We start from the raw sequence: 24,938 nt of genomic DNA, 5'->3' as shown, positions 1-24,938 counted from the left end.
AGTGCGCGAAGCCTGGGTAAAGTAGATATGGAGGATAGACTGTTACCCATGCAGCAAATCCCCCCTCTCCACGTTGCTGAAATGGTCCAATGGAAAGCACCTTACAGTCAATTTAAATAAACAAAAGGCAATATAAGAAACCTAAATCATCAAAGAAGGGTACAAAAACAGGATCCCTCATTTTTTTATAGATATAATGGTTGCAGACTGAATATGCATAATGAAATTATGGAAGAGAGGGAGCCATCTTGACCTCTGTCAGTAGGAAGCTCCATGTGCAAGATGACACCACAGGGAAGACCCTTTTGCTGTTAGCAGTATTTATATGATGGGGAAAGGTGCCTTTGCACCACAATATTTAAAGCTGATCTTTGAATAGGTGTAATAATCAATGTGTAGCAGTCATCAAGCCCCGAAATGGCATGTGTGAACTTGCCCTCAATTTTAGAATCATTTGATACCTCGTTTCTCCTTCTGTGCCTGTGTTTCTGGGAAGAAAATGAGCGACAGCGTGTCTTGGACAGATTCTGTAACTATTAGTTTAGCCAGAATGTCACTTAAGGATTCTTTGAAACCAGTTCAAAACATCTCGATTTGCACTTTTTTCCACTGATTATTATCTTGGTGAAGAAAGGAATGGAAAGTGGTGCATATCTCAAATCAGGAAAAGTGGTAAACTGCTGCAGCCTTGAGAGATAGGGTTTAGCCTTTGCTGCATGATGCTGAGCTAAATAAAATCCAGCACCGGCAGAAATTTCTTATGAGGGAACTAGAAGCGTAGGGAAATTGATTTGTGTCCCTGCTGGCATATCTCTAGGTATCCAAGTGACAGCGTCTATTAACTTCATTAATGATTTTGTAGGCTTCATTAATGATTTTGTAGACATTAATGATTTTGTAGGCATTAATGATTTTGTAGGATTTTGTAGGCATAGTAGCTTTGAGGGGACTGGGGTAGAGGAAGCTGTAGAATTGTTTCCCAGGATGACCTGCATCTTGCTTATTTGACATCATGCATGGAGATTGCAGTGAGGAATCTCAGACTCGGCTCATCATTAAAGTATGCCAATCAACAAAAGCATGTGCACTTAAACTGGAGGAATAAATAATCCCTACTTTTCTGTTAGTTCTGAGGAATGCTGACATTTTCTGGCAGGAAGCTGTATAGGGATAGAAGCAAAGGTGTTGAGTAAGGAGAAGAGGGATTATAGCTAGAAACCATGAAAAAAGGATTGGGGCAGGCAAAAATATAGGCTGTACCGTATGTGCTTTGGGTTTGGTTAGTGCATTTTTTAAACAATCCTTAATCTGGGATTACCCAATACGATTTTATGGGCCTCGTATGCAATTTGGCTGGGGGGGAGGGGAAGTGAGGATGCACTCACAGTCCCTTGAGTACCTTTGTAAGGCCTGAAACAGTGGGTTTGTCTGTACTTTTCCTGTCTGCTCCCCTAAGCATCCTGAGAAACTTAATAAAGAGTGTGTATGTGTGTGTGTGTGTGTGTTTACAAATACTTACAAATTAACAATACAGAAATTCCATAATCCCATTTTCAAAACAGATTTATACATCAAGTTACAATATTACAGAGATTTATAAATAAAGTTCAGTTCTCTTATTCATGTGTTTTCTTTGTTATTGCGTGCTCGCTCTCTCTCTCTGTATGTATGTATGTATGTATGTATGTATGTATGTATGTATGTATGTAACTGGTGATTTTTACCATATTTTAATCTCACCCGTCCCTCCCACAACAGAGGTGATCAAGGTGGCTAACAACATATAAACACAACAAAGTACAATAAAAATGAAATCAATAATTAGCAACAACAACATATTAAAGCTGTAACAGGATGGGGGGGGAATGTAACTAAGAGATGAAGCAGATCAACATTTTATGTTGATCTGCTTCATCTCTTAGTTACATTTCCCCCCCCATCCTGTTACAGCTTTAATATGTTGTTGTTGCTAATTATTGATTTCATTTTTATTGTACTTTGTTGTGCAACAAAGGAGTTGCATAAGGAGTTCCTGGGTGCCACTGTGGAGAAAGCCCTCTCATATGTCACTGCCCCCTCATGTCTCACCACCTCTGCCAGTGGTGAGACATGCAAGGAAGTCCTCTTGGTTGGTGTCAAAGGGCTTGCAGTTTCATACCCTGGAGAGGTGATCCTTCTGGTTTTTGGGTTCCAAGCCAAGCAGAGCTTTAAAGGTCAAAACCGGCTTCTTGGATTGGACCCAGAAACAGACAGGCACCCCATGCAGCTGATAAAGCTGATGTGCTCACCATGCCTCATATTGGCTGACAATCATGGGGCCACGTTCTGCATTAAGAGCCCAATCTTGTCCTTTTCTGTGCCATAGCATGCAGCTGTTCCTAAACAGGCAGTGTATGCTGGGGGGAGGGGGATCAGGAGACATGGGAGGAGAAAGGAAAAATATTTATCCTTGGGAGGAGGAAAGGAGGAAGATATTTTTCCTTTGCAGGAGGTCTGGTCTAGAGGGTAGAGCCTCCATTCGCCTGAAGATAACATCCACAGGTCGCCAGTTCGAGGCCACCGGCACTGTGAGACCTTGAAGCAGCTGACAAGCTGAGCCGAGCTATTCCATCTGCTCTGAGCGTGGGAGGATGGAGGCCAGAATGTGAAACCAGATCAGAAAGAAACATCCGAAATGTTGTGGTTCTTGAAAGATAGAACCTTCTTTCAATTGTAAAAATCCCTACCGGGATTTAAATAGCCTGCCTATGTAAACCGCCTTGAATAAAGTCTACTACTACTACTACTACTACTACTACTACTACCCTTCTGTAAGCTTCCTAATCATCAATAGGTCTCCTCAGACCTACACCAGCCCCTTAAGTGGCGCAAGTCTAGGAGACAAAGCTGATATGTTGGCTTATACTGGAAGGGACAGCATCCAGTTCAAATCACCTGCAGCAGGTGCCACCCCCTCCCATCTCTAAAGTGCTTCCCACCTTCTCCCCTTTCACTCTCTCCCCATCCCTTTCCACCCTCCCCACTGACTCACCTTCATCAGCGGGCTTCCTTTCCCCCCTGTTGTTCATGAAGCTGCACCAGTCTCTCCACTGCTCCACACACTTCTGGAGTGCCATTTATGATGGCCATAAAGCGTCTCCCACTGCTGGAATACTGGATCTGGCAGCAATAGAGCCCAGTTGGATTGGGCTGTAATTGAAGTTTCTGAATGGAGAGTAGCTCCATGTACAGTGCATTACATTAATCCAAATACGATGTAACCAGTATGTGGACCAGGTTCTGAACCACCATTCAGAGCGCGATACCATAGTCTTTCAAGACTGAAGGTTGCCAACAAGTGTGTGGACAACCATCCTTGACTGACTCAAGAAAGGATGTAGTTTGTGTATCAATGCAAGCTGGACAAAAGCACCCTAAGGTCACAACTGACACCTGGGCATCCAGGTGAAAGACTGAATCCAGAAGCTTCTCAAACTGTCAACCTGCTCCTTCATTCGGAGTTCAGCCTCATCCAGTGCAGCTGACAATTCACAACGTGGGTCATAGACCTCCTAACTCATTGTACCTCTTGACCAGATTTAGGGCGCAATCCTAACCCCTTATGTCAGTGCTTTCCAGCACTGACATAAGGGCAATGCAGCTCTGAGGTAAGGGAACAAACATTCCCTTACTTTGAGGAGACCTCTGTGAGTGACACCCAACTGCAGGATGCAGCACACGTCCCATTGGCACCGCCATGCCAGTGCTGGAAAGCACTGACAAAAGGGGTTAGGATTGCGCCCTTAATTTCAACATGTGTACCCTCATCCAGGCTGGTGCTGACTTCAGACAGCAGTTCAGAATAGCCACAGCCGCCTTGCTGTCATATGGATTGGAGTATAGAGCTGTGTATCATCCCATAATATGTCAAACCCTGTCAGTGTCAAATTATGGTTGGCCGTAATAACTGGTGTAAAGTTTTTATCTTTTTCCAGTAGCTTTTTGTCTGCATGTACCACCACTAAATGTGGTCAAGACAAACTTGTACTGTTTTACATTTCCAACAATTTAAGTTGTGATTGTGATTATTTTATTTATTTGCACAGGTAGCATATCCGGTGGCATAGCTGGAAGGGGGAGGAGCGCCCAGCTTGGCGGGGACCCTCAGCAGGGCGGGCAAGTGGCCCCTCCCTTCGGAGCCATTCCCAGCGGGGGGAGCAAAACGGAGCCCCCCCCAGCTACGCCACTGAGCATATCCCTTAGGATCTCTTTGGTGACAGGGTGGGATACAAATGAGATAAACAATTGTAATTGTACACCATATCGTTGCGTGTCACCATCTTGTAGACGTAGAGGACACTGTGCACAAGCTCTTTTTTTGAGTTAAGGTCTCTAATAAATAACAGCCCAATCCTCTCCACACTTTCCTGGGAGTAAGCCCCATTGACTCTAATGGGACTTACTTCTGAGTAGACATGCATAGGATTGGGCTCTCAGTCACTAATCCTCACCAAATTTCATATATCTTTCTCTTTTGCTTTATTTTATTCCCTCTTTTCTTTTTCCCCAGGCATGGGTGGGAAGAAGTGCAGTGTATGGATGTTCCTACCTCTTGTGTTGACACTGTTTACATCAGCAGGACTATGGATTGTGTAAGTGACCTCTGTGCAGGGGGAATGGCGTTAACTCTTCAAACCAATTCAGTGAGTCTCAGTGTGTCTCAAGCTGAAATAACTCTTCATCAGAGAAAAACATTACTGTCCTTCTTGACTTGAATGCTTTCTATTGTTTCGATAGGGGTTTCAGCTCTTTAAAATCAGATACATTTATTTAAACAGCTTTGTAAACTTTTGTGTTGAAAAGCACTATATAAACATTCTTAATAATTATTATATGTATGCTGCTAAATGTGTGTGTGTGTGTGTGTGCGCGCGCGCGCCCTACTTCTTAAAAAAAGAATTGAAACTCTGGACCCAGGCAATCCAAATGCAAATGGCCTGTGTAAATAAGTTTGTTTGTTTTTGTTTTTAGATTTTTTAATTATTGTAAATTGTTTTTAATGATTGTTTTTAAAGTTGTATTTTTAAAGTGTTGTGAGCCGCCTTGTGTGCCCGTTGGGCAAAAAGGCGGGGTATACGTTAATAAAATAATAATAATAAATTATGCCAATTGAACAAATTTCTCATAATTTGCATTATTCAGTTTGCAATTTTTGTCCCTTGGACTATATTGTTCTGTTTTGGCTAATCCGAGGGAGGGGCGCAGTGCTAGACAGGTCAGTGAAGACCTGTTCCTGACCACTGGAAATTTTATTTGGTTACCTCTGTGGTAACCACTGTACCATTTTGGTCACTGTGTTTCAGAAAGGGTATTTATAGAGCTAGAAAGGGGAAATCAAAATTTCCCTTTTTATAGAGGAAGGTCCTAGAGCCCCTTCTCTATAAGGAACGAGTTTGAGTGGGTTTTTTTAGACAAAAAGAGACCAAGGGGGTATATGATGGAAGTTTATAAAATTATGCCTGATGTAGAGAAAGTGGACAGTTTTCCCACTAACTTTTTCTAATTGTCTTTGTTCTTGTTTTGGCAGATATTTTATAGCCGTAGAAGACGACAAAATCATGCCACTAAATGCAGACAGGTAAAATATTTATTTTCTAATCCCAATGCCCTTGTTGTTCAGTATCTGTAAATTTTCCAGCATCAGGGATGGCAGGCTATATGTGGATGCATGGGTACAAAGCAGTATGGAGGACCTTACTCTATCAAGACTCTTGGTAGCTTGTCTCAACTGATTGTACTGCAACACAGTATAATAATATGTTTTGTTAACTGTCCGATCCAGTTAGTGCTCTCTACTCATAGTTCTGGATTGTGCAAGCTAAACAACACAAATTTAAACAGCAAGAGAACACAGAGAAAAAACAGCACAGAGTGAGAGCCCAATCCTGGGCTCTCAGCGCCTCGGGCTGTAGTGGTGCCAAAATGGCTGCTACTGCATCCTGCGTGCTCCACAGGCAATGCTGACGGCTCCTTGGGAGAAGGGGAAGTTCGTTCCCTTCTGCCGGGTAAGCCAAGTAGCCCTGCAATGCAGCTACTCGATTCTACGTCGACCCAAGGGTCAGTGTAGAATTTTGAGCTTCCTTAATGGGCTGGCGGCCTGAAACAGAGGCTCAGGATCAGGTGAAGCAAAGGTCCACAGGTCCCGCCTCCCTACCGCCCCTCTCTCTCTCCCTGGCACGCCTCCTCCCTGCCCTCTTCCCGCCCTCTGCCTGCCTCCCCCCGCCCCAGAATGCTGCCTCCCCCCACGCCCCCACCTACCTCTCCACTGCCTGGCAATCCATGCAACTGCTGAGTGGTGGAGCTCTGGTGCTCCGCCGGCACTAATCCAGCTCCAGCCAGTGCTGAGCTAGCACTGGCAGACCACTGGTACTAGAGCCTGCAAGTGTGCCTTATGGCATATTTGTGACAGTGCGTGCTGGCGGTGAGCCGGCGCGCACTGTATAGGATTCCGCACTCATTTATTGAAAATTACTCTTGTGATAACCTGCTTGATTTTTAAGTCTGCTAATAGCCCTGCTAATGCAGAGGTAGGCAGATTTTAGGCTTGAACTACTGGGGAAGAGAGAGCAGAGCTTCATAGGCTACTAGCGGAAGCTGGATATATATGGGTGGCATAGGGGCAGGGCCTGCTGCAGGTGATGGCACCAGTCTCAGTTGGTTGTGAACCATGTACCAGGTGCCTGTAAAAGCACAGGTTCTCTGTCTGCTCAGAAATAAGTCTGATGAATTTCAGTGGGATTCACTCCCATGCACTTGTGTATAGGATTACAGCCTTAATAAAGTGACAGCCCAGTCCTATGTGGTGTGGCCACCACTGGAAGCAGTGGAACATGCTTTGTGGCATCTCAAATGGCAATCCAGAAGTGTGTAGCTGCATGCCTCTAGACCACTGCCGGTGATGTAGGCGGCCCATCTAGCTTAGTAAGATAGGTGGGCCACCTGCACAATGATGGGCACAATGAAGCAGTGGGGCGGAATGGCAGAGGACCTGGGGTGTGTTGAAGGCAGGGGAGTTGGCATCCTCTCTGGAATGAACTGACATGCCCCTTCGTCGCCTTGGATTTGCGCCAAGGACCACGGACCTGGTGCAGGTTCAAGGAGACCCGTTGGTGGTTGAGGGGCTTGCAGAGGGGTAAGGGAATATAGTCACCCTTTCAAATTTTGTGTACTACTCATATGTCTGCACATGCACCATCCTGGGAGGAGGTGTTATTGATGAGTGGCTGCAGCACAGTGGAGAGAAAGACTAATTGCCATAGCAGTGGGCTCTACATGTAGGGCAGGGGTGCCCAAACCCCGGCCCTGGGGCCACATGTGGCCCTTGAGGCCTCTAAATGTGGCCCTCAGGGAGCCCCCAGTCTCCAATGAGCCTCTGGCCCTCTGGAGATTTGCTGGAGCCCGCACTGGCCCAACGCAACTGCTCTCAGCGTGAGGGCGACTTTTTGACCTCTTGCGTGAGCTGTGGGATGAGGGCTCCCTCCACTGCTTGTTGTTTCACGTCTGTGATGCAGTGGCAGCAGCAAAGGAAAGGCCAGCCTTGCTCTGTGCAAGGCCTTTTATAGGCCATGAGCTATTGCAAGACCTTCTTTCATTCATATAAGTTAATCTTTAATATATTCATTTATGTAAATGTATTCAAATTTTAAATGTAAATTAATTCTTTTTTTTCCGCGGCCCCCCACACAGTGTCAGAGAGATGATGTGGCCTTCCTGCCAAAAACTTTGGACACCCCTGATCTAGGGGAATGCAGTGTGGGGGGAGGCCCAGGTACAGCCCGAGAACCAGGGCAGGATGGCTAACAAGGACTGAACCTAAGCTAACAAGTTCTAGCACAGAAAATGAGTTCTGTAATACTGACTTGTGTGTTGGTTTCTTTTTATACCCCTTAGGAAATCGGGTTCTCAAAGACCACCTTATATAAGGTAATGAGGTTGCTTTCTATTATTTTTTCTCCAACAGGGCCCCTTCTTATCAATCAACTTTTATTGATTTATTTATCTTTGTTGCAGGCTTAGTAGAGTTACAATGATACGCCTTATATTTTTTGAAGTATTGCAGGTGATGCGCCTCCTGCAAGCTGTGTGTTTAGCCAAGTCATGAACATGGCAGCATTCCTAGGTAGGCACTGCATGAAGAATATCTCAATTCGTTTTGTCACTTCTAATTCATGTTAGGGAATCACCACATGCAGCCCAGTAAATGTTGTCTAGGTGAAATGCTGGAATTCCTGTGAGCTGTAATAAATAACCAACTTTTATTGGTTATTTATAGTCCTAGTCCTCATGGAGGTGGCATACTTGTGTCCGAGCTGTCCTGTTTGAGATTGCAGGTGGAGGCTCAAAAATATACCTTGTACACAGAAAGCATGTGAAGGAAAGCACTAGGCTAAAACCCATCTCCTTGACATGCTACTTTTCTATGGGCAGGACATTTTTTTTTATATGGCGATCAGACAACCATGTGAGCTCCTGTCAGCAGTCTGGAGTGGTATAGCCAGGACACAGATTTACTGCCTCAGTGAGGCCTATGAAATAAACATTATGGAGAATATTTATAAAATATTGAAACATTGGAGCATCATTTTTTTCCTTATTTGCTTGATTTTTAAAGTCATCTCATCTTAGCAATCATTTTTGACTTGCGTGACATTTTTACCAGTTCCTATTGCTTTAAAATCCTGCATGTGCACGAACATCACAAGAAAATGATTACGCATATACAGATGGTGAGTGCACCATTTATTTGTTACAGACGTTACAATATCATTCCATTTATAGAAAGGAATTGGACATAAGAGCCATTCAGCTGGCTTGTAAATATTCAACTACCTAGTTGCTTGTAACAAGCAAATGTGCCTCTAGGCTAGGCTAGGCTGACTTTAGTGCCTGTAAAAGCATGACTCGAACCCCATGGGCATCTAGTGCATTTGAAATGTACTCAGTAAGAGTACATAAGTGGGATCTCTTAACAGCTGGCACATGCATGAAATGATCCTGAGTATGTAGGTCTTGCTTAGAAGTGCCTGATGGGATCAGACAAAGATCCACCCAAGTCCTGCATTCTCCTCAAGAATCCCAGCAAGCACTAGACACTGGGTGATCATCTGGGAATTGATGAATAGTCTAAAAGCGACTTTCAGTTGAACCTTATGCTACTAGAGGTGGTATACCTCTGAATACTAGATGCTGGAGGCAAGCAATGGAGGAGCACTCTTGCCTTCTTGCCCTGCTCAAACACTATCGGGCTGGCTGCTGATGGAAACATGATGTCTAAATGGATGCCTGAATGGACACTCAGTGAGATCCAGCCGGGCTCTTCTTATGAATCAGAATGGTCAAAGACCTGCGTTCCATAACCGTAACTGGCTCCTATGGGTGCTTTAGCAGGCACTTGGAGTTCTGACTAAGGGGGCGTTTTGGCATTCACTTCAACTCAAAGACAGCCCTCCTCCATTATGTGCATGGTTTTTCTCCATGGTTTTTCTCCATGGTGCTACTTGACAGAAGGGGAACAGAAGATGCAGCTTCCTTTCCTAAGGAGGTTGAGAGACACAGAGATTGCAGTCCCCCGCCCCCAGGCTAACTGCTGGGTGAGAGGGCTTCTGAGGCCCTATGATGTAACAGCCTCACAAGAATCTAAAGAAAATTTGGAATCTAGATCTGAGGGTGAGGCAGCTTGAGGTCTCCCAGCTGGTCGATTCATGCAAGCCACTCTAGGGTACTATAATGTAAGGATAGGAGACACTGACTGTGCCCATAAAAATTTACACTTTGTAATATAGGAGGATTCTCATGTGTAGAAGAAGGAATAATGACAGGCATGACAGACCAGCCTTTTCTGCACAGCTATTAAAGTATCAGAAGCCTCACTTCCTTTGCATCTTGTCTACACGTGCTGCAAATTGGATATCTAAGGTCAGGCTGCATGATCCTTACATGGGAATAGGGGCTGATCCAGGTTGCTAATGGTTCAGCCAGTGACAATATAGTTGAAACAGAATGCAAACTATTTGAATGCTTGGGTTCTGTAGAGATTTGCCTGGTTGTAGGCTGTCGTGGGCACTCCCGAAAAACCTGACAAGTACACTTCAGTTAGAGTGTATAATTATATTTATTATTTGGATCTCTAATTGCAAGTGTTTGTATCACTTTCTCTTTCCTCTTTCAGCACTTATTGTGGCTGTCCTGCGTTTTATTCAGCTAAAGCCAAAGGTCCTGAACCCCTGGCTCAATGTGAGTGGCCTGGTAGCATTGTGCTTGGCTTCCTTTGGAATGACCCTCTTGGGCAACTTCCAGGTACCTTTCATGCTCTCTCTCTCTCTCTCTCTCTCTCTCTCTCTCTCTCTCTCTCATTCCCCTCCTACTTAATGAAAGTTCAATCTACTTATACACTGTAGTAAACTGCCTTACTGAGTCAGATCACTGGTCGGAACGCTGTCCATTCTGATTGGCTGTAGCTCTCCAAGGTATCTGCTCCTAGTTCTGCTACTTGATCTTTGAATGAAGTGGAGATACCAAGAGTAGAAACTGGGGTTATCCGTAGTCAAAGCATAATCACAGTGGTCCATCTTATAGCATATATACAGATTTGTGTCTTTATTCGTGTCACCAAACTTCTGATCAAAACTTGGTCAACTAGTCTTCTATAGAATACTGTAAATTAATACAGAACAGCTTTAAAATAACAACAAAGATTCAGCAAGAAAAGCTCCGAGCAGCATATATTTATTTTTGATGTTATTATTCAGTCATTTAGGCTGCAATCCTAACCACACTTTCCTGAGAGTAAGCCCCATTGAACAAAATAGGACTTACTTCTAAGTAGACTTGGTTAGGATTGTGCCCTAAGTCGTGCCTGACTCTTCGTGACCCCATGGACCACAGCACGCCAGGCCTCCCTGTCTACCACTAACTTCCAGAGTTTGTTCATTGCCTAGGTGACGAGCATATTGGACACCTTCTTACCTGAGGGGCTCATCTTCTGGCATCATGTCTTTTAGCCTTTTGATACTCAAGTCCATAGGGTTTTCTTGGCAAGGATACTGGGTTGCCATTTCCAGTGGATCACTGGTGGATCACAGCTTTCTGCTATGACCTGTCCATCTTGGGTGTCCCTACACAGCAAAGCTCATAGCCTCATTGAGTTACTCAAGCCCCATCAGCATGACAAGGCAGTGATATTTATTGTTAAAAATATTTAAGGGCTAGAGCTCTGAGGTAAATAGAAATGTTTTTTATCTGCCACTTAACACTACCTTAACACAGTGAGGAAACCTGGTAAGCGTAATTGGAAAGGCCATTTCACAAATGTGTCACCATTACAGAGAAAAAACGTGCTCTGGCAGTTCCTATAATTTTCCTCTTCAGAGGACACCTGAAGAAAGGTCTCATATGCTGATCTCAGGGCTCCAGAAGGTCTTATGGATAAATGAGAATTGGATCTGCAGTATCCACTCTGTCCTACCTATTTCTTCCAGAAGACATGGCAGTCATATTGCCAAGCAGGATTAGAGCCTGCAGTCGTTTTCTGTTCCATAATGTCTTAGGGTTGCCACCTCACAACCCAGGCAGTGGACACATACTGTTCAGTCTCTGACAAAGCATGAGAGAAAGTAGGCAAGGATCTTTTAGCCCCTGACCTGACTAGCATTCCAACGGAGCTAGGGCATTATGTGTGCCATCAGTGGGGAGACTGAACTATGAATTTTTTGTTTCATCATTTTAAAATAATCTTCTGCCTTTTCTTTTCTGGCCATGAGAGGGCAGTTTCCTGATAGCAAAATGGGTTCATTCACTGATTTCACATACAACCTGGTTGGATGTGCTTGTATTATTCTTGCAAGCAGGTTGCCTCTTCTGAGCCATTGCAAGTGGGCTCAAGGGGAGATAGATCCAACAGGACTCACAATCTTCTCATTTTGTAGGCTCCAAGCACAAATAGGACTTACTGAGGGAAGGTATGACTTGGAAACTGCTGATCAGACAGGATATATTTTCCCCTTATGCAGGTTGCACTGCTAAAGTCAATAGCTTAAAATCAAAAGAAGTTTTGACTGAACTCCTGAATCAACTGAGGAAATGGTTTGTAGTACAGTATCTAACTGGGTTAATATCCGAAATCAAGCAGAAGAATGTTTTGGGCTTCACTGAGACCTGGCTTTACAACATAAGTAGAGCCCCACTGGATCAGGCCAAAGGCCCATCTAGTACAACTTCCTGTATCCCACAATGGCCCACCAGTTGCCTCAGGGAGCACACAAGAGACCTGCATCCTGGTGTCCTCCCTTGCACCTAGCATTCCGAGGTAGTCTGCTTCTAAAACCAGGAGGTTGCACATAGGTTATGGACTTTTCCTCCAGAAATTGTGTCCATCCCCTTTTAAAAGCATCTAGGCCAGATGCCATCACCACATCCAGTGGCAAGGAGTTCCACAGATTAACCACAAGCTGAGTGAAGAAATATTTTCTTTTGTCTATCCTCACTCTCCCAACACTCAATTTTAGTGGATGTCCTCTGATTCTGGTATTGTATAGAGGGAAAAGATCCATCTATCCCCTACATAATTTTGTATGTATTTTTCAGCCTTTTTTTCTAGACTGAAGAGTCCCAAACGCTGTAGCTTTTCCACATAAGGGAAGTGCCCCAGCCCAGTAATAATTTTGGTTGCTCTCTTCTGTGACCAGGCTGTGTAAAGCCAGTGATTCCTATAGGTTTTTCTGGACCCATGGAAAAAAAATGTATTCAGTTTTAGTGCAACCACATTGTGGAGCCTGACTATATTTATGCCATGCTGAGCTCTTGAAAGAAGAACGTAACAAAAATGTAACAAACCACAAAAGGGAGCATGATAAGTGGTCACCTACAAAGGGGTTTTTATTCTTTTTAAAAGAAAGCTTACATGTAGATATGGGGGTTGCTGTTCTCCTCAATGTTACCTATGGAACCCCACACTTGTGGGCGTGCCGCCTAATCTCACCAAGTAAGCATGAAATTTAGTATTAGTTGCAGAATTTGGCATCCTGAAAACAGCATCTTTCATTTTTATAAAAAGCAGATTTCTCAAAGATTACCGTTCCTGGACAAAGAAAACTCAAAAGCCAGAGATGGAGCTGAACAGGATTTTCTATGGTCAGAAGCCAGGCATTAGTGACCACCACAGTGCTTCCCTGCTGGCAAGCAGCCAAATAAATTGTGTATGCAAATTTGTGTATGCTTTATGCATTTGCATAAAGCATGCTGATTTCTGCTTTTCTTGCCATGTAAAAAACTGGGGAAAATTTTTGTACAGCATACTCTCTTCCTTGAGATATTGTTTGTTGTCATAAATAATCTAAGATCTAAGGCTAAGTAGTAGATTCAGACAGATTTAAATGAATGCTTGGAAAAGTAGGAATACAGGTGGACCCATGTTATCTGCAGGGGTTCTGATCCCAGAGCCCCTGTGAATACTGAAAACTGTGAGTACAGTTTAAGGCACATTTAACCTTCCAGAGGTGAAGGAAACTGTGCTCCCCTAACCTCTGGAGGGTGTTGTGAGCACCAGGAAGGCCGCTCACAGCTTCCCCAACTCTCCGAAGCACTTATAAGGCCTCTGGGCTCTTCTAAGGACCTAAAAAAGACTTTGGAGGGCCCTGGCTCTCTGAAGGCCTTTTCAGGCCTTAAAACATCACTTCCAGTTTTTCCGAAAAACCAGAACTGACTTTCTCCTATTTGAGGAGGCTGTGTGCAGCCTCCCTGGCACTCCGAACACCCTCCAGAGGCAAGGAAAGCACATCACAGCTCACCTTGCCTCCAGAGGATCCAGGCTGAGCCATGTCTAATTCAGTGCGAGTCCGGGGGATCCATGTTGAGCCAGATCCTCGGATGAAAAATCCACAGATAAACAGGCTCCACCTGTTATCAACTGATACAGGCTCAAGCCTCAAAGAAGCTACTTTTCGTTAGCTTCCATAGTCAGAGCAAACCCTTTTCCTGGAGATAAGACCCCTCGTGTCCAATATTCCACTTCATTTATACATTGCTTTCTACTAAGGATTCAAGATGGTTTACATTTTGTAATAATGGCTTACAGTCTAAGAGACATGATCCAAAGCTAGGAGTTATGGATAGGGAAGAGGAAGATAAGCATCTTCTGGTTCTAGTTCTTCTACACCACAGCATAATGAAGGTATATAATGACAGTGGAATGGCTGCCTAATGCAGGGGTCTCCAAACCCCGGCCCGGGGGCCAGATGCAGCCCACGGCGAGCCTCTATCTGGCCCACGGCCAGCCTCTTGTTCCCTGAAAGCCCCTGGCCCACTTTGCCAAACATTACTGGAACTATGCTCTGTGGAGGGTGTTCTAAGGGCCAGAGAGATTGAATGAATGAGCCCATTCATTCATTTATTCATACATCTAATTTCCATCTCTAATTTATTTATATACATTTTATATTTAAATGTTTTTTCGGCCCTCAAAACCGTGCCAGACATTTGATGTGGCCCTCTGGCCAAAAAGTTTGGAGACCCCTGGCCTAATGGAAGCAGTTGTGGGTAGGAAGAAGCCAAATGGCAGTCAGGTCAACTGAGATGACAGAGATGCTGTGTCACCTCTATCTAAAATACAGCCAGGTGGAATATATGTAAAGATGGAGAACACCAAGTAATTCTGAATTCAGTGGAAACCATTTAGGGATCTTTTCTAGCAGATTTTCTCTTGTCCTTGTCATGCCATAAGTAGGAGAGAACTCAGAGAGGCGTGTGTGTGCCTTTTGGGCTCCTTTTTTACCTTTTCTTTTCTGTGCCACGTTACAAATTGCTTTTGAAACTCTTCCAATTGTCATAAGCAGGGACTGAGAAGTACAAGATTGGTGAAGTGCACACAACTAGTTGCAAAGTTCTCTGGATTATGCCTTCAGGCCATCAAATAAGCAAAAGCAGCACTTGCGTGAGCCAGACTTTGACTATCCTGATGCCATAAAAGCCCAGTTTAGATGCCATTTAACGTCAGAGGTCTGCTGCTGCAGGCGGATGAGATAGTTTATTGGCAGATGTGGACTAGTGATGCCTCCCTAAAAGGGAATAAGGGTCTCTGAGGACCTGTAAATTTACAAGAAACTAGCACATCAGTGCTGTGGCATGTAGGACTTCTTGGCTCCTGGGAAAGAATTCTTCTTTCTTCAAAACCCCAAATCCAGTTACTGTGGTAAGCAGGTAAATGTAAAGTCTGTGGAGGGGCAGCAGCACAAAAACTGGTAACCCATAGATAGTATCAGGCTTGCAGTGTATTACCAGTGCTCCACCAGGGCCAGATTATAAGAGCGGATGTGAAGGTGGAATGCCTTAGCTGTCTCTTCTGATCTGTTTCAGAAAGGGCAGAATTGTTTCAGGTGCCTTTTGTGCCCTTGCATTACTCCTTGTTCTGAGTATCTTAAGAACAATCCAGCTTAGATTCAGGAAAGGATGAGAAGGAAAATTACTGGGAAAGCAAGGCCTTCTGTCCCTCCTATCCCCCTCCCTTGCATATGGGGTTGAATACCGATCAAGTGACCAGGTAGAACAACAGAAAGTAGAATTATCAGGAAGTGTAGGGCAAGTCAGTGATTCTTTGGTTTTATTAAGGAAGTCCTTGCATCTAAACAGGTCACGTCCTGTTTCCTTTGTAGCTTTCCAACGATGAAGAAATCCATAATGTTGGCACATCTCTGACCTTTGGTTTTGGCACCCTGGCCTGCTGGATCCAGGCTGCACTTACACTCAAAATAAACTTGAAGAATGAAGGAAGAAAAGCCGGAATCCCACGAGTTGTCTTGTCAGCAGCAATAACCCTCTGCGTCGTCCTTTGTATCCTTTAATTCCACAATTTGGAACTTCCAGTCTCAGAAGTGGAAAATTTGCCTTACATATTTTGATATTTTGGTGTCCAAAAAATAAGCTGTTTGAGTGAAAGTGTAAGATGATAGAGAAATTGCATTATTGACAGGGCTCAGTCATGTCGTGAGAATGGATGATGGCCGGATCCCAAAGGATCTCCTCTATGGAGAACTCTTGCAAGGAAAGCGCCCTACAGGTAGACCACAGCTGCGATAGAAGGACATCTGCAAGAGGGATCTGAAGGCCTTAGGAGTGGACCTCAACAATTGGGAAATCCTGGCCTCTGAGCATCCCGCTTGGAGGCAGGCTGTGCAGCATGACCTTTCCCAGTTTGAAGAGACACTTGGCCAACAGACTGAGGCAAAGAGGCAAAGAAGGAAGGCCCACTGCCAGGGAGACAGACCAGGGACAGACTGCACTTGCTCCCGGTGTGGAAGGGATTGTCACTCCCGAATCGGCCTTTTCAGCCACACTAGACGCTGTTCCATAACCACCATTCAGAGCGCGATACCAGAGTCTTTTGAGACTGAAGGTTGCCAACTACCATGGGTCCATACCTTAAACCTGTCCTTAAAAAAGAACGTTCACCCTGAAACGTATTTTGGAAACATACTCTAAAATTATAACTTTCAAATTTAATTTTGGTATTTTTATATTTGTCTGTTGAATCCCAAATTAGTTACTAATGTCAAGATGGTTTTTATAGACAAAACTGTGTAACAGAAATACATTAGGGCCCTTTAACAGTATCCTTCTGGTGGCAGATCTTTCTGGTGTCAAGTGCAGATTTTTTTGATCTAATTATTGCAGATACAAACCAAAGAGTGGTGGTTATTTTGGATTATTTAATCTGTATTGAGGTGGTGCAGTTTTTATGACTGTACCTTCATGTTCACATGCAGACATAGACCCAAATCCTATCCAATTTTCCAGTGCCGGTACAAGCATGCCAATGGGGCATGCACTGCATCCTGTGGTGGGGAGAAAGTCACAGAGGCCTCCTCAAGGTATGGGAACACTTGTTCCTTTACTTCAGAGCTGCATTGAGGCTGCACTGGTGCTGGAAAGTTGGATAGGATTGGGCCCTTAGTTTTATTTAGGTTTTGCTTACATAACATTGGAAATTTGCCAAGCTGATACCTTTTGCATGCTTTTCTTCTAGCTAATTCAGTTCCTAAAAGATGCCTTCCGGACAGAGGTGAGGATCTAATAAAACAGCACAGCAAGTTTAGTCTGGTAAACAGCGTCATTTGAAATGTACTTACACAAGCTCTGCAGACTGCAATGAACTGTCGCTTGATAGGAGTAGTTGCTGTTAAAGGCTCTTCAGAAACTCATATTTTAGGATGACCAGCTGGGGCAGCTCAGACACGGCTCCTGTGGCTTCAGTGGTTAGACAGAATCAAGGATTTACAGGGAAAGCTTTTCTCACTGCATTGTTGGAATAGGGCACTTGTGGGTCTTCTTTCTTCAAGGTGAAAGGTCTCAGAGCAAGCCTCTGAGTGTTCATGAAGAAAGACAAGAAGTTGACATTCCAAACCATGTCAAGAGGTTTTTGACATCTTCCAAGGAGGAACTGAAGAATTCAAAATACTATTGCAAAAGGATCACAGTTATATCTTTCTAGAGGTCCTTCACTTGGTTAAGTTTCTACATGGCTGCATAGACCACATGTCAGAAAGAGGCATGGCCGCACAACTGTTTTTTTCCAGACTGCATGATGTGAATTGCCTCCCCTTAAAGGGGAGGCTGACTAGCAGGGTTGTCCTGTTCTCATCTCCTCTGCCCGGACTATTTGAAGTACTACCAGAAGTAATTGGCGATGACTTCAACTCCAGTTATTTCCGGGTTGGGAGGCCAAATGAGGCTCAGGATGGACAGGAGGGCTTTTTTGAGCACAGAAAAGCATACTTTGGAGCTCTGCCCACTGAGGGCCCAATCCTATCCAACTTTCCAGTACTGCTGCTACCAAAATGCAGCCCCAAGATAAGGGAGCAAATGTTCCCATACCTTGAGGAGGCATCTGTGACTGCCTCCCCACCACAGGATGCAGTGCACACCCCATTGGCACAGCTACACCAGTCCTGGAAAATTGGATAGGATTGGGCCCTGAGCTTCCTACCACTGTTTTATTGCATTCTTGGTCTCACTGCCAGGTGCAAGGTGTCCCACAAGTACCACCAGACACCACCTCAAGTACCACAGGTGGTACCCATACTTGAGAAACACTGCTCTAGTCCTTATGGTTATGAAGACATGTTTGAAAATGTATTGTCAACGTCTGCTGAAATCTCAGAAGCCAAGTGGATTCAGTGATCAGGGGCAAGGCTTCAGTGTCCACATTCCGCCTCCCACGAGGAGCAAAATTTTTAAAAAAATTCTGCAGTGTAACCAGAATTGCAGCACAAGTGGTACACATTAATTAGCCCAATTTGCACGAACAGATTGAAAAGCTCAGCTTTCTTTGGTTCAGAATTTGCTTCGTATTCTTAGCACCACCACCCAGGCTATAAGGCAACATCAGAACCTGCTTGCATTGTATGCTTGTGCCTGCTCTGCTCATTTTCCTTGATCCCTCTTCAGATTTCATCCTGATGTCCCAAACGTTCCACATGCATGCGGCGCGAATCCAGTGGGGCATGGTGATGTGCTTCCTTTCCTACTTCGGCACCTTCGCTGTGGAGTTCAGACACTACCGGTTCGAGATCATTTGCTCCGAGTACCAGGAGAATTTCCTCAGCTTTTCTGAAAGCCTCTCTGAAGCATCTGAGTACCAAACGGATCAGGTGTAGCCCAGCCAGCCTCCTCTTCCTTTTGGGCATCTGCAGTCACATAATGGAATCCATGGCCCATTTCCAACTTATTTTTTAAAATACCTGTTCATTCCCCATGCGTGCCATTCCAGGCAAGTTACTGAAAGGTTCTTTGGAGGGCGGAACTAGATGCTGTGAGAGATGACAGAGCTATCACCACTCTATGTCTCTTTGCTCCAACTTCCTTGCAACATATACAACAACACGGCATACAAGGTGGCTTCATTGGGCTGTGTATTTCTCCTTCCCGTTGTGTCTTATCATTGGAGAAAGGTACAGCCCACTGAAATTGTGTCGTGCATTGTATTGTCATAGACGTTGGATAGAGGAAGCTGCAAAGAGATACAGAATAGTGGCAACTCAGTGGCTCTTGTGTAAGATCCAGTGCTACCCTGAGGTTAGCTATGAAAGATGGGTATACATTCCTCGTAAATTCCCTTGTGAACTTGTAATGAGTTTCAGAGCAAGATGGCGCTGGCAGCTCCCTTTCTGGGCCTGTTTACACATCGGTTTTCTGAATTGCCAAGTCCAGACTTTGAAATGCAGGAAGTGCTCTTAGCAAAGGCTGGTGCCTTTTCTCTACAGAACACCCCTGCAAAGGAAGTGAAATCTGACCATGCAGCCTGCATTGTTCCCTGCAGTCAAGAGATTCCAGGCTGAAACCCAGAGTTTACTTTGAAACCTGCTACTGGGAGACTTGACAACTGTGATTTGTCCAATTGTGACTATCCTCTGGTCCATTTGTCATCTCTCTCACCCCCTTTGCTGAAGCAAACAGATCTCAGGATGTGCCACAGATGAGGTTGCTGATACAAGGACTGGGTAAGGAGAAGCCGTGTCTCCTGATTTAGCAGCAGATTTAAAAGTAATCTCTGGGCTGCAATCTGGGAACCCTACTGTAATTCCACCCCCAATCCCTGATATATGTGTGCAAATTAAATGTCTGCCTGTCAGGCAGGAGCTTTCCTGAAAAGTTGTCAACCCCTGAGCAGTCTGGTCCACTTCTAGAACAACAGCGCAAAAGGGAGTACCCCTTTCGTTCTTCTCCTAAGTTCAGGCTTAGAATTGCCAGCTGTTTTCTGGGAGAACTCTGATGTCCATACAAGATGCCTGCCATGCAGCACATTTTTCTGTTATGGAGTTATAGAAAAAGGTTCACCTGCTAGATTTCTGCATGTCAGGTATCTCCCAACAGTAAGCAGTGTGCTGGGGGGAAAAAGTTGGTGACCCTATACAAAGAGCAAAAAGAACCCGGACTTTTGATTCACGCAGCAAGGCATGGAGGGTTATGCCCTCGCTGGTCAGGACCAGTGTGAGCCACAGTCAAGACAGATTTTCTGCATTGACTCCTCCTGGGCAAGCAGGCTCTAGACAGCTGCTTTTTCCCAAGATGTTTATCATGCTCTGTCTTGAGCACTCTCAGCAGAGGCTCTGTGCCTTTGTGACAGGCGGATATCAACAGGCAAAGTTTTCCTTGCCATACTTTACCTGTTGGATTTCTGCCTTCTGTGCCGCTATTAAAGGCACAAAGCCTTTATTTTTTATTATTTAAAAAAAAAATTATTAAAGGCACAAAGCCCATATCCTTTAAACAAAGGCAAGTCTGGTTACAGAACCCAACTTGTGTGTTTAGACATTTGCTATCCAGATAAGACCCGGCAGGAACTATTGCCCCATCTGGAGATGAACCTGTGTCTACTCTATCACTTAACTAGAGCACTGTTCTGAAATATGAACTATAGTTTAGGAATCAAGGCAAAATATATACATTAAAAAAACCCAAAAACATGTATTTAGTGTTTCCATTGTACTGCCTAATATTTTAAAAACTACCTATTTTGGCAAGCCTGGTAGACTCAGGGAAACACTGAGTCACAGCAGTACGTTGGGTGTGATCTAAAATTTAAATGCAATTCAGGTGGGTATTGGTTGTATACTATAACAGTATTGCTGTTGCCAGCCAGCCAGCCAAAGCAGATGATCTAATGGCCACTAAACCTCAGTATAGTTCCCTTAGTCTCCAGAGAATGAAGTTAGAGCAAAAGTTTGAGTGAGTGAACCAGGGGCTTGTGAATATCCTACAAAACCATATCTATGATTCTACAACAGATGCATGCTCCATCTTTGTGCTTACTGCAAAACAGTTGATTTCCCCCCATCCTTATTACCCTACTCTTATTTCTGAAATTGGAGGTGCCATGGAAAACTATAATTGTCATTTTGATGAGTCTCTGGAATATGAAAAATACCACAGCAGCCCATCACTGGGGCCTTCACTTTGGGTTTACTGTTGCTACTTGCTAGTTTTTTTAACTGGCCTGGGCTCTTTAAGAACAGCTTGACCTGCAGGTAAAGCCTTTGGTCTCATTTAATCTCCATTCCAAAGAAAACTAATTAGATTTGTTTACTTTGTTAAAAAGAGAAGGGCTAGTAAAAAAAAAAATGATGGCCATTCTTGGTTTTCCAAAGATAAAGTGGGTTCTTGTGCCTTTAATAAATGCATGGCAAGGAGAAGTTTGGCAGGTGGTACCACAGGCTACTTCTGCTTACACAGCTTTTAAACACAGGAGCCCCTTTGAGCTGAGGGTAGGCAGTTCTTGTCACTTAAAGGGCCCAAGGAGCCCTACCTCGCTTGCACAGAGGGAGTCCATACCTCTTATTCTAAGATTCTCACTTGCTTCAAATGCAAATAGAATGTGCCTCTAGAGCAGTTGCAGGATTCCACCCATCCTAAAACTAGTTACAGGTTAGGATTGCCATTTTTTCTTTTTTTACAGGCCCTTGATCTGCAGACCTTAACATATGTCTCCAGTCTGCAAAAAGCTTTATTGGCTAACATCTGCATGTCAAGTACTTTAATGCTCAGGGCAGGGTTGTCAACTGACCAGGTGAAAAAAAACAGTCCAGCCTCTTTTTTAACAGCAGCTCGATGTGCAGAAAGTACCAGGTGGAGCTCTTCACAGCATGGAGAGAAACCTACCCACCTTGTAATTGCTACAAGTCATCTACTGTTAAAGACACAACCACGGTAGTCAACTGAAAAGATGGCTACCTTAGCACTATGGATTAGTAATTGTTGCTGTGTGGGCATAGGTCTTTGGAACAAAAACATCCAGACGCCTTATTCTTAATTTCAGGATGCTGCATCCAAAACATTAAAGAGTTGAGAAATAACAGGTAGAGATGGGTTGAACTCTTTTCTCCTGTTACTGATATGTATGAAGTTCGGTTAATGGCCTCAGTTCAAGTGAGAAGAAACGAGACTTGTCAAAATGGACAGTATAACATGTTTACTTTGTTCCAAAGTCTGCTTTTGGATATGAAATACTTTGTATTTGAACCAAACAAATGCACACGCACACACCTGGAACTTTCTAAGTACACCAATGTTTCAGTAAATAGAAGTAGGTAGGTATGAGGATTCCTCTTGCAAGAGAGGGATCCAAAGTGAACTCAAGCCAAATGTATCTTATGCACAGCTAAAGAAAGGTGAACATAGAAGCTGTATGCAGAAATTCAGACACACACACACACATAGCTAAATATAGGTTTCTGTTCAAATGTGTTTTACTGTAAATAGTCCACTGTGATATTTTTAAAAAAATGTTTATGTTCTATCATTTTATATTTTGAAATTTTATTGGAGGAAAAAAAAATCACAGCGTTTGTGAAAAGTTTCTTTTTCCTAATATGCAACTCAAGCTGATGTTCAAGCTTTTTGGTGATATATTGTACATTTCTTAAAAATGTTTCTTATGGCACATTGCAATACAGCCAAGCAATGGCTAATGAACTGTACACTGAAACACGATCACCAAATAAATTTCTTTTATGGAGAGTAGGTATATTATTGCACTTGTGCACAGAGAAACAGTGAGGGGGGGGTGGCACAGAGAAATGGGTCTAGATCCATGGCATTCTCCTTAGTGGGGATGCAAGATGCCTGTCTAACTTTGTTAGACCTACCTACCAATTTACCAATTTACAGAACCTGGCGTGGTTTACAATAGCAAAGCAACCAGCACGTTGGTTGACAATTTTTCATTTTGGTTCAGTGTGAAATTCTTGAGTCCTGAGAGCTAGTCTGAACCAGTTAGTTCTTGCACTGTTTTCCAAATATGCTCAGACTTGGCCTTTGCTGAGCCTGCAGTATGAGAAGTTATATTTCATAACATTTTAATCCTGCCCTACTTCCAGAGAGCTCAGAACAGCATATAGGGATATCCCCAACCCATTCACTCTATGAAAGAACCATTGGCTCTGAAGGAGACCTGTCCTGCTTCCCTGCTGAACAGGGTTTCTCAACATTGCTTCTGCCTTTAATGTATGCAGCATTAAGAGCTTAGGCCAAATATACCCCCAAGAAACCCTCCTCAACTAAGTCCCATTGCAACCTCAGTGGTCCATCAAAGGTTGTCCTGAACTCCATGGAAGAAACATAGGATATATATTTAATACTGTATATATGGTATACATAACCCCGGTGTGGCCAACTTGGAGGCAAAAGAGAAAATGTTTGCAGTACACTTTAACCCATTTCTGCCCAGCCCACAGGTATACACATTTGATTTCTTGAGTATAGGCAAATTTGGGAAGAAATGGCTTAAGAGTAGGGAGTTCAAGCACTCTCAGTCACTTCTTGAAGTGGCTCTCCAGGAACACTGGTTGCTAGCCAGAGGGATAAAGCATTCTTCGCCCAACTGCTAGCATCCTGATGCCATTTTCTGTCATGTCCCCCTGCCATGTCCCTAAGGAAAGGACTACCCTCTTCCTCATCATCATCACTGGGAATTGTAGCTCTTTTCTATAGAACGCATGAAGCTGTCATATCCTGAGCCAGACCCTTGCTCCTTCCAGCTCCATATTAATGTATCTACACTGAGTGGCAGTAGCATTTCAGGGTTCCAGGTAGGGGTCTTTGTATTGGAAAAGTAGAAAGGGTTCCAGGTGGGGGCACTTTCTCCCCTACTGGGAGATGCCAGGGATTGTGAGTACAAAACATGTGTCGTAAAAATGAGCTACATTGAACACTCAACAGTCTAGCAGTCATCCTTTGGAAGCACACATGGCAAGGGTGCGATTGAAAAAGGTCTTAGATAGTAGTTAAAATTTCTGTAATATACAATTTTTGTGTCCTCTGTGCATCTTACAGAAATGTTAAAACTACTCAACTAAAGACCAACTTAAAAAAACCAAAAAAACCTCCATTCCAATTTATATGCTTCTTTGTTCCTGAAGAAATTGGCACACTAAGCTTTTGGGGGGGGGCATTTGGGGGGCACAAGACAATCATGGGGCATTATTGCCAATCCTGGCTTTTTCCCACCATCACCTTTTCTCCTGACCTCAAGGCAAGAGTATTACATTTACCAACCCTCAAGTATCAGCTTTAACATTTTTTCCACTGTTGAGCATTCAATATGTTTCAGACTATTGCAGTACAGAGAATTGATGTTATAAGATTTAGAGCGCAATCCTAACTCACATTCCAGCACCGACATAAGGAAAATGCAGCTCTGAGATAAAGTAACAAACATTCCCTTACTTTGAGGAGGCCTCCATGAGTGCCACCCAACTGCAGGATGCAGTACACGACCCATTGGCACAGCTATGCCAGTGCTCGAAAGTTGGTTAGGATTTGGGCCTCATTGATGTAATGAATGATAGAAAGTGGACTTATCAAAAAAATAAAGACTAAATTGGCAGTCTAGCCCCTCTTTGGTTTCAGCACCATCAAATAGCTAATTTTACATCAGCAAAAAATGAAGTGTGGCTCCTTAGTCCTTCTGTTATCTAATTTTGAGTTGTTAATCTAAAAACAACTCAGTGTGCTATCTAAGATCTATAGCCATTTGATTTCGGTGGTAGTAAACAACACAGCTTAGTTTATCAGGAACAAGTGGCAGAGAGTATTTTACCCATAATGTAGTTGAACTGACCTGGCAAGATATTCTTTCTGAAGGTCTTGCTACTTCCCCATGTCGTAGTTTGAAGGAAAACCACTGCATGGTTTTCTATCAGCTCTAGCTAAGACTTATAATCTTGATAATGATTGTGGAATTTTGTACATTGCTGGTAGGAGTGTGTGGCAATTAAATATTGGGATGAAGTTTTCAGTGTGATTAATGAAACAATTGATTATAGTCTCCCAACTGTATCTTTAAAAAATTTTTTAATTGAACTATTCGAAGGGGAGCATTTTTGCTGACTATAAGAATCTTGTAAGCAATCTCT

At 43.7% G+C, this 24,938-nt stretch overlaps 1 protein-coding gene across 2 annotated transcripts in view; it reads left to right on the top strand.

Annotated features, from left to right (window-relative positions):
- Positions 1-22,536, top strand: part of TMEM150C (transmembrane protein 150C) — a 43,917-nt gene extending 21,381 nt beyond the window's left edge. For both annotated transcript variants that reach the window (XM_066632623.1, XM_066632624.1), the window contains exons 2-8: positions 4,550-4,631; positions 5,567-5,617; positions 7,930-7,962; positions 8,091-8,158; positions 10,208-10,335; positions 15,684-15,861; positions 18,475-22,536. In XM_066632623.1, coding sequence (XP_066488720.1) covers positions 4,552-4,631; positions 5,567-5,617; positions 7,930-7,962; positions 8,091-8,158; positions 10,208-10,335; positions 15,684-15,861; positions 18,475-18,683 — 747 coding nt within the window. In that variant the 5' untranslated portion in view covers positions 4,550-4,551 and the 3' untranslated portion in view covers positions 18,684-22,536. The remainder of the gene's footprint in view (positions 1-4,549; positions 4,632-5,566; positions 5,618-7,929; positions 7,963-8,090; positions 8,159-10,207; positions 10,336-15,683; positions 15,862-18,474) is intronic.
- Positions 22,537-24,938: the final 2,402 nt, after the last annotated feature.

Source organism: Tiliqua scincoides, chromosome 6 (assembly GCF_035046505.1).
Source record: "Tiliqua scincoides isolate rTilSci1 chromosome 6, rTilSci1.hap2, whole genome shotgun sequence".
Lineage (NCBI taxonomy): Eukaryota > Metazoa > Chordata > Lepidosauria > Squamata > Scincidae > Tiliqua > Tiliqua scincoides.
Note: the sequence above shows the minus strand (reverse complement) of the source record. Positions and strands in the feature narration are given on the sequence as shown.